Source organism: Eptatretus burgeri, chromosome 11 (genome assembly GCF_056783735.1).
Source record: "Eptatretus burgeri isolate ZD-2024b chromosome 11, Ebu_testis_v1, whole genome shotgun sequence".
Lineage (NCBI taxonomy): Eukaryota > Metazoa > Chordata > Myxini > Myxiniformes > Myxinidae > Eptatretus > Eptatretus burgeri.
This window is the reverse complement of record NC_140971.1, coordinates 91188320-91202103: the sequence shown is the minus strand read 5'-3', so window position 1 is coordinate 91202103 and position 13784 is coordinate 91188320. Positions and strand designations below refer to the sequence as shown.

The following is a 13784-nucleotide window of genomic DNA, read 5'->3' as shown; positions in this document are numbered from 1 at the left end:
CGCGTAGCGAACGCTGCTCTAAGAGAGCTCGGCGTTGTTGTTGTTGTTGTTCTTCTTCTTGTGAAGACAAAACCTTTATATTAGGACTCGGCTCTTTTCCATACACGATCCGGATCCCCTTAAATACTAAACACTTGTTCACATCCTAGCATTGACGGTGCCTTTTGAGAGCGTCTATCATGAACTTTTAAATATTGTTGCGAATTCGCGCCGGCCGGCGTGCGAGCGGCCACGTAACTCGAATCGCGGCACGTCGCCCACCGGACGGACAATTCCGTCGTGACCCTCTCGGACTAACGCCGGGAACTAGTCACGGGTGGGCCTTTCGGCCTCACCACGATCGTGCCAACCGGCCCCCCGCGTGGGATAGGGTTGTTCGCCAAATTCGACCTACCTAAGTACCCACACGGAGGGTAGACCGGGCGATCGCACCTCGCCGCAGGTCGACTTCGGACACGGGCCACTTTAAGCGACCCGTTCCGTACTATCGGGATAACCGAGCGGTGTTATATCGTCGACCTCGACGGTTCCGATTAATTACACTGAACAACAAATTTCAAAAATTTTTTTTTACTGGAGATGTGTAAAGTGATTAAGACTAATTTGGGTACGCTGATTTCAAAAATCATAACCGTTTTGCTGTATCACGTCAGGATTTTCAGGAACAGAAATATTCCCATTGCCTAGAAGTCAGGATTTCAATGAAATTTACATATGTCTTTAACATGTCTATTTCGTACAATTGTTGTTAACTTGTGTTATATTTCTTTCTTTCAGATAAAGATGAGTAGGCGTTCCTGTACCAATCATCCTGACAACTTCTGTTATGTCTGTGGTCGGTATACCAAAAAAGATCAACAGCGAAGTATATCTACAGCAGTGAAAATGAAGGCCGCCTACTTTCACTACTTAGGGTGTAAGGTGGAGGACCAAGAACAGAGCTGGGCACCACACATCTGCTGCCCAAGCTGTCACACAACCTTGACTCAGTGGTTGGTGGGCAAGCGCGCGAGCATGCCATTTGCGGTGCCCATGATATGGCGTGAGCCGCAGAATCATCATGATGATTGTTATTTCTGCTGCACAAGCATCGCCGGCTTCAACAAGAAGAATAAAGGTCACATCAAGTACGCTGACTGCGTCTCTGCTCGTAAACCTGTGCCTCATGATGACGAGAACCCCGTTCCAACACCTCCAGCTGATCAGAACATAGCTGTAAGCAGTGGTGAAGAGGATGTTGATGATGAACCTTTTGAACCCGACACTCAAGAATCACACCTTCTGAACCAGGGAGACTTAAATGATCTTGTAAGAGATCTCTCGCTGTCAAAGGCGAAGGCAGAGCTGCTTGGATCAAGGCTGCAGCAGTGGAATCTACTTGAACCTAACACCAAGATATCCTTGTTCAGAGCACGTCACAGAGACATGGCTGAGTTCTTTGAGATGGAAGACACGATGACATTCTGCAGTGACATCAACGGTCTGTTGAAAGAACTTGGGTGTGATCACGATCCTGCAGACTGGCGCCTCTTCATTGACTCGGGGAAGAACAGCTTGAAGGCTGTTTTGCTCCACAATGGCAACGAGAAACCATCAGTCCCACTGGCTCACGCGTTCGGCATGACAGAGACCTATGAGACTATGCGGCAGCTGCTTGATTCCATCAAGTACAATGACTTCAACTGGCACATCTGCGGAGACTTGAAAGTGGTGGCGCTGTTGTTAGGCGTGCAGTCAGGCTACACGAAATACATGTATGCTTCCTTTGTCTCTGGGATAGCAGAGACGACAAGAATCACTGGACGAAGAAAGATTGGGAAGAGCGAAGAGAGCATGTACCTGGTCGACACAACGTGAAGCATGTCGCCCTTGTCGACCCAGCCAAGGTTTTCCTTCCACCACTCCACATAAAGCTCGGCTTGATGAAAAGTTTTGTACAGGCAATGGATCTGAATGGGCGTGGGATCTGAATACCTCAAGGAAAGGTTTGGCAACACCTTGTCGGAGGCCAAGATCAAGGCTGGTGTCTTTGTTGGACCGCAAATCCGACAGATTATGAAGGACGAAACTTTTCCGACAACTCTAAACCCCAAAGAGCTGGCAGCGTGGAGGAGCTTCAAAGCTGTGACGGACAACTTCTTGGGGAACGAGCGCGCGGACAACTATGAAGAAATAGTGCAACAGCTGCTGGAGTCCTTCAGGAAACTTGGCTCCAGGATGTCCCTGAAAATCCATTTCCTACACCAGCACCTGAACTTCTTCCCTGACAACTTGGGAGCAGTCTCGGACGAGCACGGCGAGCGATTCCACCAAGAGATTTCACTCATGGAGACGCGTTACCAAGGGCGGCAGAACCCGAACATGATGGGCGATTTCTGCTGGTTCCTGCATCGTGAAACTGACACAGAGCAGCACAAACGCAAAGCCAAATGCCTAAAGCATTTTTAATTACATTCTAGTGGAGTTTTTCTGTAATTTCTATAATTTTGAAGCATTCATGATGAAATAAATGAATAAATGAATTTTTGTAAATTTCATTGAAATCCTGACTTCTAGGCAATGGGAATATTTCTGTTACTGAAAATCCTGACGTGATACAGCAAAATGGTTATGATTTTTGAAATCAGCGTACCCAAATTAGTCTAAATCACTTTACACATCTCCAGTAAAAAATTTTTGTTGTTCAGTGTTATCGGGCGTATTTAGCCCACTACCAACCCTTTACGTGAAGTAAGATGGAGATTCAATTAAAGAAAAGACGAAGCGAAACGGGAAAAACAGTTCAACATCAGGCACATTTATTCCGCGGCAAACGGAAAGCACACATATACAATTACAACAATTATGCACCAAAAGCAAATGTAATAAAAGGAACACAACAATGCAGATCTATTACCGACTACGCGAGCACACGGCAACACTTACACAGTTTTACTTTACAGACGGCGCCGACAACACATATACTCAAAAGCAAAAGAAAAGGGCCACCCTCTACGACAAGGGGGCAGACGGGCCTGGGGGCGCGAGACCGGGTAGAGCCTACCCGTCTTGTGATGAGCCGCAAATGTCGCGGCGGTGCCCCGACTTCGCGCTCCTCCGCGGGTTTCGTTGGCACTGCTTGGAATGGGGTGGGAACGGGCCCCCTTTTCGCACTATCTCAGCGCGGGGGGAAACAGGGGGGTTGTTGATGCTCTGGGGAAAGAGGATAGCTGGCGTGCTTGGGTCCCACGATGAGCGACTCCACTGCGACCTTGACCGCGTTCCCGGCTTCCCCTCTCTGCAGCTCCCCGACAGACTCCGAACCCCGACAGACCGACTCTCCTCCAGACCCGTCTTGACTGCTGATGCCACACTCCACCGCCGCCACACCTCTCCAACTCGCCCGAGCCCAAAACAGAAACTGCCTCCAACTGCTTCCGACCCAAAACAAAACTGACTGAATTCGCCCCGCGCTCGGCGCTTTATAGTGCGGCAGGAGAACCCATATGCAAATTTCCGGATCAGGATGAGCTCGAGGGCGGAGCCACGCTCGCCCATTGGATGGAGGAAAAGTGGGCGTGAACCTCCCCTGATCCTCGAATTTGCATATATCGATTCTACTCCGACGCGCCTGGAGGCGGGGCCAAATCGCCCCGCGCTTAATGATTGGACGGATCGGAAGTGGGCGTGTATCATTCCTGATCCGACCTTTCCTCGGAAAGGCCGCTTTTTGCACCCATGGCTCAGCGCGCGTCCCGCACGAGGCCAGGACAGCCTGACGCTCGGTGCCCACAAGCGGTGTGGGAATGGCGGCAGAAGGAGGAGAGGTGAAGGTAGTGGAGGGTTTATTGTGGAGGTGATGGCCATGGCGATGCTTGGAATGGCAGTGATGCGATGTTTGCGAGAGCGAGTTGTGAAGGTAAAGGTCGTGGCTGTTGGCGTTGTTGTTGTTGTGAAGCGGCGTTGCGGTTGGTGGTTGTTGTGTGATGGAGGTTGAGACGTGGTTGGTTCAAAATAAAGATAGAACAGAAAAACGGCTATCTTAAAGGGTCGCAGCCCGAATGAATCACATTTATTCCCTCTAAACAACGGGTTTGGGGCTAACTACACATGTACTTACAGCGATATCTCACCTACGGGACCTGAATGGTGGTTTGCGAATTTCCTCAACCACAACAATATATTCGGACATTTGGTTTAAAGTTTCGAAAAGTTCACGTTACTATTTAAAGATTATTCCATTTAATATATTGTAATTTCGTAAATACACTATATTTCGTAAATACGTAAATCCACTATGACGGGTCTCGCTATTGGCTTAAAATCAAGGCACGTGACAATTTCGGAAGGTGTTTTTTGTTTTTTTTAGCCGACAAAACCTTTAGGAAGCTGCTCTTGGACACATTTGTCCTTGTTTTTATAGGTTTTAGGGTAAATCCAATGTGGCTGCCAAACCATGTAACCTTTGACATCCAATGTGTGAACCTTTTATTCCTCATGGATAGGCAGTCATACGTGTAAAGTTTTGCCTCGATCTGTTCAGCCACTTCAGAGAAGATTTTTGAAGGTTTTATAAATAAAACAACAATATGGCTGCCAAATCACGTGATCGATGACATCATCGATTTTTTTTTTCTGTGAACCATTTTATCCCAAGACGCCCCTCAAAAATTGTCATACTGATCAGATGTGGCATTCTACATGTGCAATGATAACGTTATAACGAAGGCGCCAATGAAGTCATAAAAAATACTTGTTCTCCATGAGGAGTGCTTGCCATGTGCCAAGTTTCAATTTTTTTTTCCTTTGTACAGTTTCAGACACACAGAGGTCCAAAGATTTTTCCATTTTTCCAACATGGCTGCCACACCACGTGAGCTATCACGTCATAATTAAAACATTTTCCATGAGTAGTCTGAAATTGGTAGCTCCCATGGTGAAAATTGTCTCAATCCGACAAGCCGTTGCAGAGAAAAACACTAAAGTTCTGTGCAGACGAACAAACTGACAGACAGACAGACAAACAAACGGACCCAAACGCAATATCCTCTCCTTCGGCGAGGGTAATAAGCATTAAGGGGTTATTACCTCCACAACCAAAGGTGGACGGTGGTTATGCATTCACCCATTTGTCTGTGACCAGGATATTTCAAAAAGTTGTGGACGGATTCGGATGAAACTTGGTCGACATGTTGGGTGTGTGACAAGGATGAACTGATTCGATTTCGGTGAAGATCCAGATCTGGATAAGAGGTTTTTTTTTTTTTTAAGTGATTCTTCATCATTGAGAGATGGAGCCAAATACGATACATAGCATGATATATTAAAAAGTTGTGAGCGAGTTATGACAAAACGAGGTGGATGAGTTTGTTGGGTGATAATAACAAGTCAAATCGATTTTAGTTTAGGTCTAGATCCGGCCTATCAGTGGGATACAAAATGTAACCTGTTCAGCCTGGTGGAGGCTATGCACTCCCCCGAGTACTGTTCTAGTTAACAATGGAACGATGATAAAAAAAAAAACAACAATCCCCACCTTGATGCGAGATTGCAAGATCGGATCAAGAAAACCTCCCATATATGTGATGGCTGATGCAGGAATGTCTCCATGCCTGTGGTCAGGAAGTCAGAAACAAAAGAGAAAAATCAGAGAGAGGAAACACATGATCAAGGCATTTGCAAACACAGTTCCTGATCAAATCAATCAATTAAGAAAACAAATTATTTTCGCATTTCTCCCAAAGCTGAGTCTTTGGGTCTCTCACCCTCTCACCGGAGGCAGGTCGGTGGTCTTTCTGTATTCTAGTCTCCTCTCCAGCCTTGTCCCCCCCTGCTCTGTCTCTGATCTGTCCACCCTATATTTCCACAGAGTGCTCAATGTTCAGCAAAAACTTTCTTCTGGTAAAATTACCAAAATCCAGACTCACTGCTCACCTTCACTCTTTCATTCATCTTTTTTCCCACCTCTGGAACAAACTCCCACACTCTCTTCAATCCCACTCCTCCATCCAGGTCTTCAAAACAGCTTTTCACCATGATCCGATATCTTCGCCCATCCAAAACCACGATCTTTTCTACCCCCGTTAATCCACTCCAAACCCACCTCCTTCAAATTCCATGTTTTCCTTCCTGAAAGTCCCTGTAGTACCATCTTGTTTACCCCATGTCTCTGTTTCGATGTCATATTGTCTCTGTTCCCTCCTGCTTTGTGCTTTCCTCTCCCGCCCCTCTTGTTTCCCACCTTGTTATATGTTCTGTGTATTAGTTCTTACACGATCCTCGACATTGTATTATTTCCCGGACATGATATATCAAAGCTTCGTCCATAACTACACGAGCCTCGACTTCTTTCCCGGATCACAAAAAGAGTGGTCAAGCGAACCAACTCTGGGATGGAGTTCACAAATACAATCCAAAATGAGATTTACGAGATAATAAAATTACTCATGTAAATAAATAATAAATTGTATTCTTGTCGATTTCAACCTCCTGTGCGGAGGACACATTTTCAAGAACACAAAGCCGGCTATGTAATTGGACCCCAGCACTCGGATGCGCCATTCTACAACCTCATGCACACGCACGGGTCACGGCAGTGCAACGTTGGGGTGGTTGAACATAGCAACTAAAACATGGCATGGTAGTGATGATCCACAATCCTGCTCTCTCTCCGGGGTTTGCAAGCTCCAAGTGCCACATTTTCCCCTCGAGTTTTGAGGCAAGACGAGTGGATTATTGCTACAATTGGTCTGCAGCACAGGTGGAACACATTTAATTTTCTTTTTGTTATTATTTTTCTTATAAAATAACACTTTCATATTCCATGATGGAAATGAGCCTGTGAGAATGAACCCAAGCTATCCCACATCCAGGGCAACATTGAGCTAAGTGCACTGAAGTTAACTTTGAGGGTCGTTACACCTTTGGTATTAAAATTAATTTTTGAAGCTGCCGTTGAGCTATTCATTGGGATTTAGCATTTAGATTGTTGTATTTAGCAATCTTGCATTTGTAATATCCTTTGTCCCATACTGTGTGCTGGTCAGTTTGCCATCCCTCTCCCAGCAGTAGTTAGGGCAGTGATTTGGAATTTGTTCATGGTGCTGGTGACAGCTCGCCTACTCTCCACGAAGGACACCATGAGATCTTTAATGTCCACCAACAAATGTCGGTAGATGGGATTCCCATTTAACGTCCATATGGAGGATGGCACACACGCTGACAAATCCCCCTACCTGTGAAACACCGGGATGACAGTTTGTAGCTGGGTCGGGATTCAAACCCAGGCCAGATAGCTTGGAGGTGAGTGTGCATACCTCTAGAGTCGAGGCCATCCTCTCAGCCATTTTGTCATGATGATGACACCATTAATACATTAACACGTTCAAGAAAGAAGCTTTTAGAAAGCTGGTTTTAACATTGCTGTTGTTAATTTTATTCGAGATAGCTCTATGGATTGTAGAACTCAGTTTGGTAGTCTTCACATTGATTGGTCAATCGAATCCAATCTAATCATTTGCCCTCTTTCATGCTAGTTTATTAAGTGTACATGCATGTTTGACAACACCAAGCCAATGAAACATTTTAACAGGGAAATTTAAAGAACATTTGGTTGCGATTTTTATAGTTCAGTGATAGCTGCTGAAAAACGTACAAGTAAAGCAGGTGCTCCACGATGAGTTTGGGTACCAGGCGACGATGAGCAACTGTTACTCCTGGAGACCAGAGGACCGCCTCACACACGCCACCATCTGGAAATCGGCGTAGTTCTGCACGTGGACCCCATAACTCTCTGAATGGCTTGGCCTGACAGGTTGGTGTGGGAATGTGGGGAATTCAATGGGAGGGTGGTGAGGGGGCAGGAGGGAAATATGTAGAAGTAACCTTTTGAAAAATATCACATTGCTTCTGAATGAATGCCTACAACCCTAACTTTCACACCCTTACCCTCCCTTAGCCAGAACATCACATTTCTTGAAATCCACGAACAAAAACTTGTGTTTTGCTAATCTGACACTGTCAAACAGACCTCTGGCATATCGCCTTCTGGGCCACGTTGTAGAACAGAAAATGCACAAGCTGTGTTAAAGGTCAGGCCAAAGGTGACGGTGCCCATATAATCAGGCGAAGGGGGCAGGTCCTTGAGCTCCCACTGAAAAAAAAAAAAAGCAAAAGCAAAAGGAAGTTTGACATGAAAAAAACCAAAAGCTTAATATTAATGAATGATGGTAACTTGAATCATAATTACCTCATCCTCCCTTATTCCACGTATCCCCCCTCCCTCCTGCACACTTGATGTATCAATTGATAAATTGTTCAGCCCATTCAAACATGTCTTGGTTTGGAAACATGATCTACTCTCACAAACTAATTGAAGTATTTAATAAAAATATTACACATCTGATTTGAGAATCGGATCTTGTGGACTAAATAAATGTTGAAATCTGGAGCGAAATCTGAAAATTTTAACAAATTAGCGATTTTTATAATGAAGTGTATTTATTTGAGCAAAGCATTGAGCTTAATTTTTTTCTCCTGTTTGGACGATTATACTGAATGAGGAAAAGATGAAGGAGTGTGCAGAAAGTGTCAGTTAATTGAGCGCAACGCCATGCTCTATAACCTGCTTTTTGCAAATCTTGGTGACAGTCCACAGGGGTTCTTTTTTCTTTTTGGCAATTATGTACGCAGTTTTCTTTTTCCCATTTTGTGCGATCTACTTTCATTACAAAATATAAAAACTAAATATACTAATAGTTGCTGCAATATATTAATGGTTGGCAGTTGCTGAAAACGAAGAGGTATGTAGTCAGCACAGACAGATGTGGTACAAATGAGTCTGTGGGGTGTGTGTGCATGCCTGCAATTCATCCTTGCGACACACCCAAACTGTCCACCAAGTTTTGTCCGAATCCATCCACAACTTTTTGAGATATCGCGCTAAATATCATTTTTAGCCCTATCTCTCAATGTTGAAGAATCACTTAAAAATTCAAGTAGTCGGATCCGGATCATCACGAAAATCTAATCAATTCGTACTTGTCAGACACCGAACCTGTCCACAAAATTTCATCCGGATCCGTCCACAACCTTTTGAGATATCCTGTAGGCTAAGCGCATGTAAGTGGTTACCACCCCTATTTTAGGGCATACACTGACTTTAGTGGCATTTTTGAAAGTCACAAAGACTACTACTGGTCATGAAATTTGGTTCATTGCACAGACAGTGTTCCACAGGACCTTAAAATATATAGGTTCATGGGTCAATGATGTATATTACTGAATCTACAGGATTTTTATTGAATATACATGCCCAGTATTGGCCTTTTTCTTGTTTCACCTTAAAATATGACATATATTAGACCATGCAAAAATACAACATATAAAACATTCTACAAGAAATTTCTCATCTAATCAAAAGGTTGTCAACCACCGTCTGAGAAAATCAGCATTTGTGTCAGTCAGTGGTGGATTCGCATGATATATGCACATTCTGGCATATTTTTATTTTTTCTTGTTTTATTGCCCTTTTAGAGCCTGAGACTAAGAAATCCCCTAACAAAATGACTAGTTTATCAATAACTCATATTTACGTGTCTTAAATTATTCAACTTATTACGAATAATCAATGCAAAAAAAAATTGAGATAATCCGGGTGGATACTTAATTATAGCGGCTTGACCGAACTTTCCAACCCAAATGTCCGACTGCACGTCACTTTTTATAAAAATGCTTTTATTCTTCTGTGCATCAGATTATTTTCACTAACATTTATTTACAAATGGGGCACAGTGATATAGATATAATAGTATTAAAAAATATTTTGAAAACATGCATGGCTTTGGTTTTGAGTAATTTTGCATTTTTGTCCGACTGCACGTCACACTTTTTTGAATTTGATTAAAAAAATTAATTTTCTTAAAAAAAAATTAAATTTTTTTCCAGGTATTTAAAAAATATTTTATTAATTTAGAACGCAGTTAAAACAGTTTTGGAGAATTTGGAGAGCTTTTTGTTACTCCCAGAAATGATTGAATTGAAAATTTACGTCCAAGAATTTGTTCGATTAATCTTCTCTCTTTTAGTGCTTTTCAGCATCTGACAGTCACTGAATAGAGCAATAATAAAAAAATAGGGATGTAGTATTTCTTAATAATCCCAGAAATTGGTATTTTGATTATTAGATTAGTTGCTAGAATGAGTTACATAATATGACCTTCATTTATTTTGCCAAAAAAGAAAAATTAGGTAATTTCATTGAAAACTCGCAAAACCATCAGAATCGGTACCCCTTCTTCAAAGTATCATATTTCGGTATATATATATATATATATATATATATATATATATATATATATATATATATATATATATATATATATATAATTAAGCTATAAGGTTTTTTGTTCTGAACTCAGACTTACACTTTCAGGAAAATGTAGTGAAAAGGCAATGGAACAAACTTAATTTTTTGACATTTTTGAAACAGAGTGGTAACCACTTACATGCGCTTAGCCTCTACACAAATAGACAGACAGACAGAAAAGGGTGAAAACATAACCTTCACCTTCAGTGGTGGAGGAAAAAATCCACATCACAACATTGTCGTTTTGAGCACACCATTAGACACAGTGGTCGGGTGAAAATCTGTCAATAATGATCTCGTGGGCAATTCCGTTTTCAACATCATTTTCATAGCGATGTCTGGTTCAATTTACCACCTACAGTGCCTTCAGAAAGTATTTACACCCCTAGACTTTTGTCACATTTTGTTGTGTTACAGCCTGAATTTAAAATGGATTAAATTTTAATTTTTCTTTAATAATCTACACAAAATACCCCAGAATGACAAAGTGAAAACATGTTTTTAGAAATTTTTACAAGTTCATAAAAAAATGAAAAGCTGAAATGTCTTGCATCGATAAGTATTCAACCCCGAGTCAATACTTTGTCGAAGCGCCTTTGACAGCGATTATTGCTTTTAGTATTCTTGGGTATGTCTGTATTAGTTTTGCACACCTGGATTTGGGGATTTTCTTCCATTCTTCCTTGCAGAATTGCTCAAGCTCCATCAAGTTGGATGGGGAGCATCGGTGAATAGCAGTCTTCAAGTCTTTCCACAGATTCTCAATGGGATTCAAGTCTGGGCTTTGGTTGGGCCATACAAGGACTTTCACGTTCTTGTTCTGAAGCCATTCCAGTGTTGCGTTGGCTGTATGCTTGGGGTCATTGGCCTATTGGAACGTAAATCTTTGCTGCAGTCTAAGGTATTTTCTCACTCTGAAGCAGGTTCTCCCTCAAGGATTTTCCTGTATTTGGTTCCATTCATTGCTTCCTCTGTCCTTACAAGTCTCCCAGTCCCTGCCACTGAAAAGCATCTCCACAGCATGATGCTGCCACCACCATACTTCACAGAAGGGATGGTGTTAGATGGGTGATGAACTGTGCTCGGTTTCCGCCAGATGTAGTGCTTTGCATTCAGGCCAGAATTCAATTTTAGTCTCATCAGACCGCAGAATCTTTTTCCTTATGCTCTCAGAGTCTTTCACGTGCCTTTTTGCAAACTCCAGGCATTCTGTCCTGTGCCTTTTTCTCAGGAGTGGCTTCCGTCTGGCCACTCTCCCATAAAGTCTGGACTTGTAAAGTGCTGCAGAGATTGTTGTCCTTCCGACAGGTTCTCCCATCTCAACCAAGGAACCCTGTAGTTCTGTCAGAGCGGCCATTGGGTTCTTGGTCACCTCCCTACTCAAGGTCCTTCATTCCCCATTCCTTAGTTTGCTTGGACGGCCAGCTCGAGGAAGAGTCTGGGTCATTCCATATTCTTTCCATTTCCTAATGATGGAGCTCACTGTGCTCTTGGGAACTTTCCACACTCAAAAAATTGTTTTATACCCTTCCCCAGATCTATGCCTCCTCACAATTCTATCTCAGAATTCTATGGACAGTTCCTTGGACTCCGTGGTGGAGTGTCTGCTCTCACATGCAGAGTCACCTGTGGGACCTTATACAGAAAGGTGTCTTTCTTTCTAAAACATGTCAAATCAATTGAAATGGCCACAGGTGGACTCCAATCAAGTTGGTGGGGCATCTCAAGGATGATCAAAGGAAATTGGATGCACATGAGCTAAATTTTGAGTGTCATAACAAAGGGGTTGAATTGACTCAAGACATTTCAAGCTTTTCATTTTTAATAATTAATCTGTAAAAATTTCTCAAAACATGTTTTCACTTAGTTATCATGGGGTATTTTGTATAGATTGGTGACAAAAAAAACTTAAATTTAATCCATTATAAAATTCAGGCTGTAAAACAAGATTTAAAAAAGTTGAGGGGTGTGAATACCTTCTGAAGGTTATTCCTCTGTAGCAGCCAATACTTGCCAGATTTTCAATATTTCTTTCATAGCAATCACTGCTCTGCTCCCCCATTGCAGTGAAGGTCTTCTGTTTAATATCTCGTCTTCAAACGTTTCTTATCACAGAGTCCTTTGGGAAGTTAAAAAAACACCCCCCCTCAAAAGAAACCTCTGAACCCTTCTTCCTGTGTTGTTTCATGCACAAGCTACACAACATCCAGAATGTTCTTCATTTACAATAATTGAAGCAGAGTGCTTCCAAAGAATGTGCATAATAGCTAACAAGCGATTGTCTTCTCCATTTATCGGGCTCGAAGGTGTTTTTTGAAAATGATTATTTTCGTGAATACATGGTAACAATCCTTAACTATACATTCTGAAAAAAATTGAAAAATAAAATTAAGTTCTTCCTTTCAAAGATCGTTTAAAATTTTCTCATCATATTAATTGACGTGTCTTTACAAAGAATACAATTGAAACTAAAGAATAACAAGTCTGAAGACGACGATGGTTCACGAGCGGTATTTGACGATGTCGATTGTTTCAGAAGTCAAGGATGAGACAATGTGATAATGTTTGACCAAATTATAAAAAATGATCAACATGATGTGGTACGAGTGACGGGTTATTAGCTGCAAAATGTGGAAAACCCGGTTTCGTTCAACAACTTTCAAAATTTGACCTTTGCATAACCTTTAAAGGTCACAAAACAATGTTGTGGACATTAAAATAAGGAAACAGGATACGTGCTATAGCTTATTGGAGTTAGTTCGTCGAAGAAGGTTGAAAACCCGGTTCGATTCGCACAACTTTAAAAATTTGACCTTTGTGAACTTTAAAGGTCAAAGGTTAAGGATTATGACCTTTGGTGCAAAACTTCCTCTGGAACATTCCGGGAACAATATAACGTCATATAGGCTATATGGCATTTCGCATTCATCGGGTTATCCATACTTTGATGAAATCAGCGTAAAAACAAACTTGAAGGGGACGCCACGGGCAAGGTGTTTGAGATAGAGCAAAATGGTTTCAAGACTTTAGGTGGGGAATGACCTCAATATTATGCATAAAAGATATTGTTATCATAGCTCTCAAAGTTTGGCGGTCGTATGATTTTTATGTCAAAATTCGAAATTTTCTAAGTTCGTGACCTTGTGACCTTGACCTTCTTGACCTTGGGACGAAAAAAAAAAAAAAATCGAGCTCCGTCGGGCTATGCAGGTGCTATTGGGCTAACCAAATACCGAAACCCCTGCCAGATTCGACAAACCCCCTCGGAGAAGATGCAAATTGAAATCGGCTACCCCCTAAAAACACAATTCGCAATTTTCTAAGTTCGTGACCTTGTGGCCTTGACCTTGGGATGAAAATGAAAAAAAAAATCGAGCTCTGTGGGGCTCTGCAGGTGCTATTGGGTGAACCAAATACCGAAACCCGTCAGATTCGACAA

At 42.3% G+C, this 13784-nt stretch overlaps 1 protein-coding gene across 2 annotated transcripts in view; it reads right to left on the bottom strand.

Annotated features, from left to right (window-relative positions):
- Window positions 1-13784, bottom strand: part of NOL6 (nucleolar protein 6) — a 58562-nt gene that overhangs the window by 32635 nt on the left and 12143 nt on the right. For both annotated transcript variants that reach the window (XM_085847342.1, XM_085847341.1), the window contains exons 12-14: window positions 8009-8131; window positions 7634-7785; window positions 5516-5591 (exon numbers count right to left, since the gene is read on the bottom strand). In XM_085847342.1, coding sequence (XP_085703468.1) covers window positions 5516-5591; window positions 7634-7785; window positions 8009-8131 — 351 coding nt within the window. The remainder of the gene's footprint in view (window positions 1-5515; window positions 5592-7633; window positions 7786-8008; window positions 8132-13784) is intronic.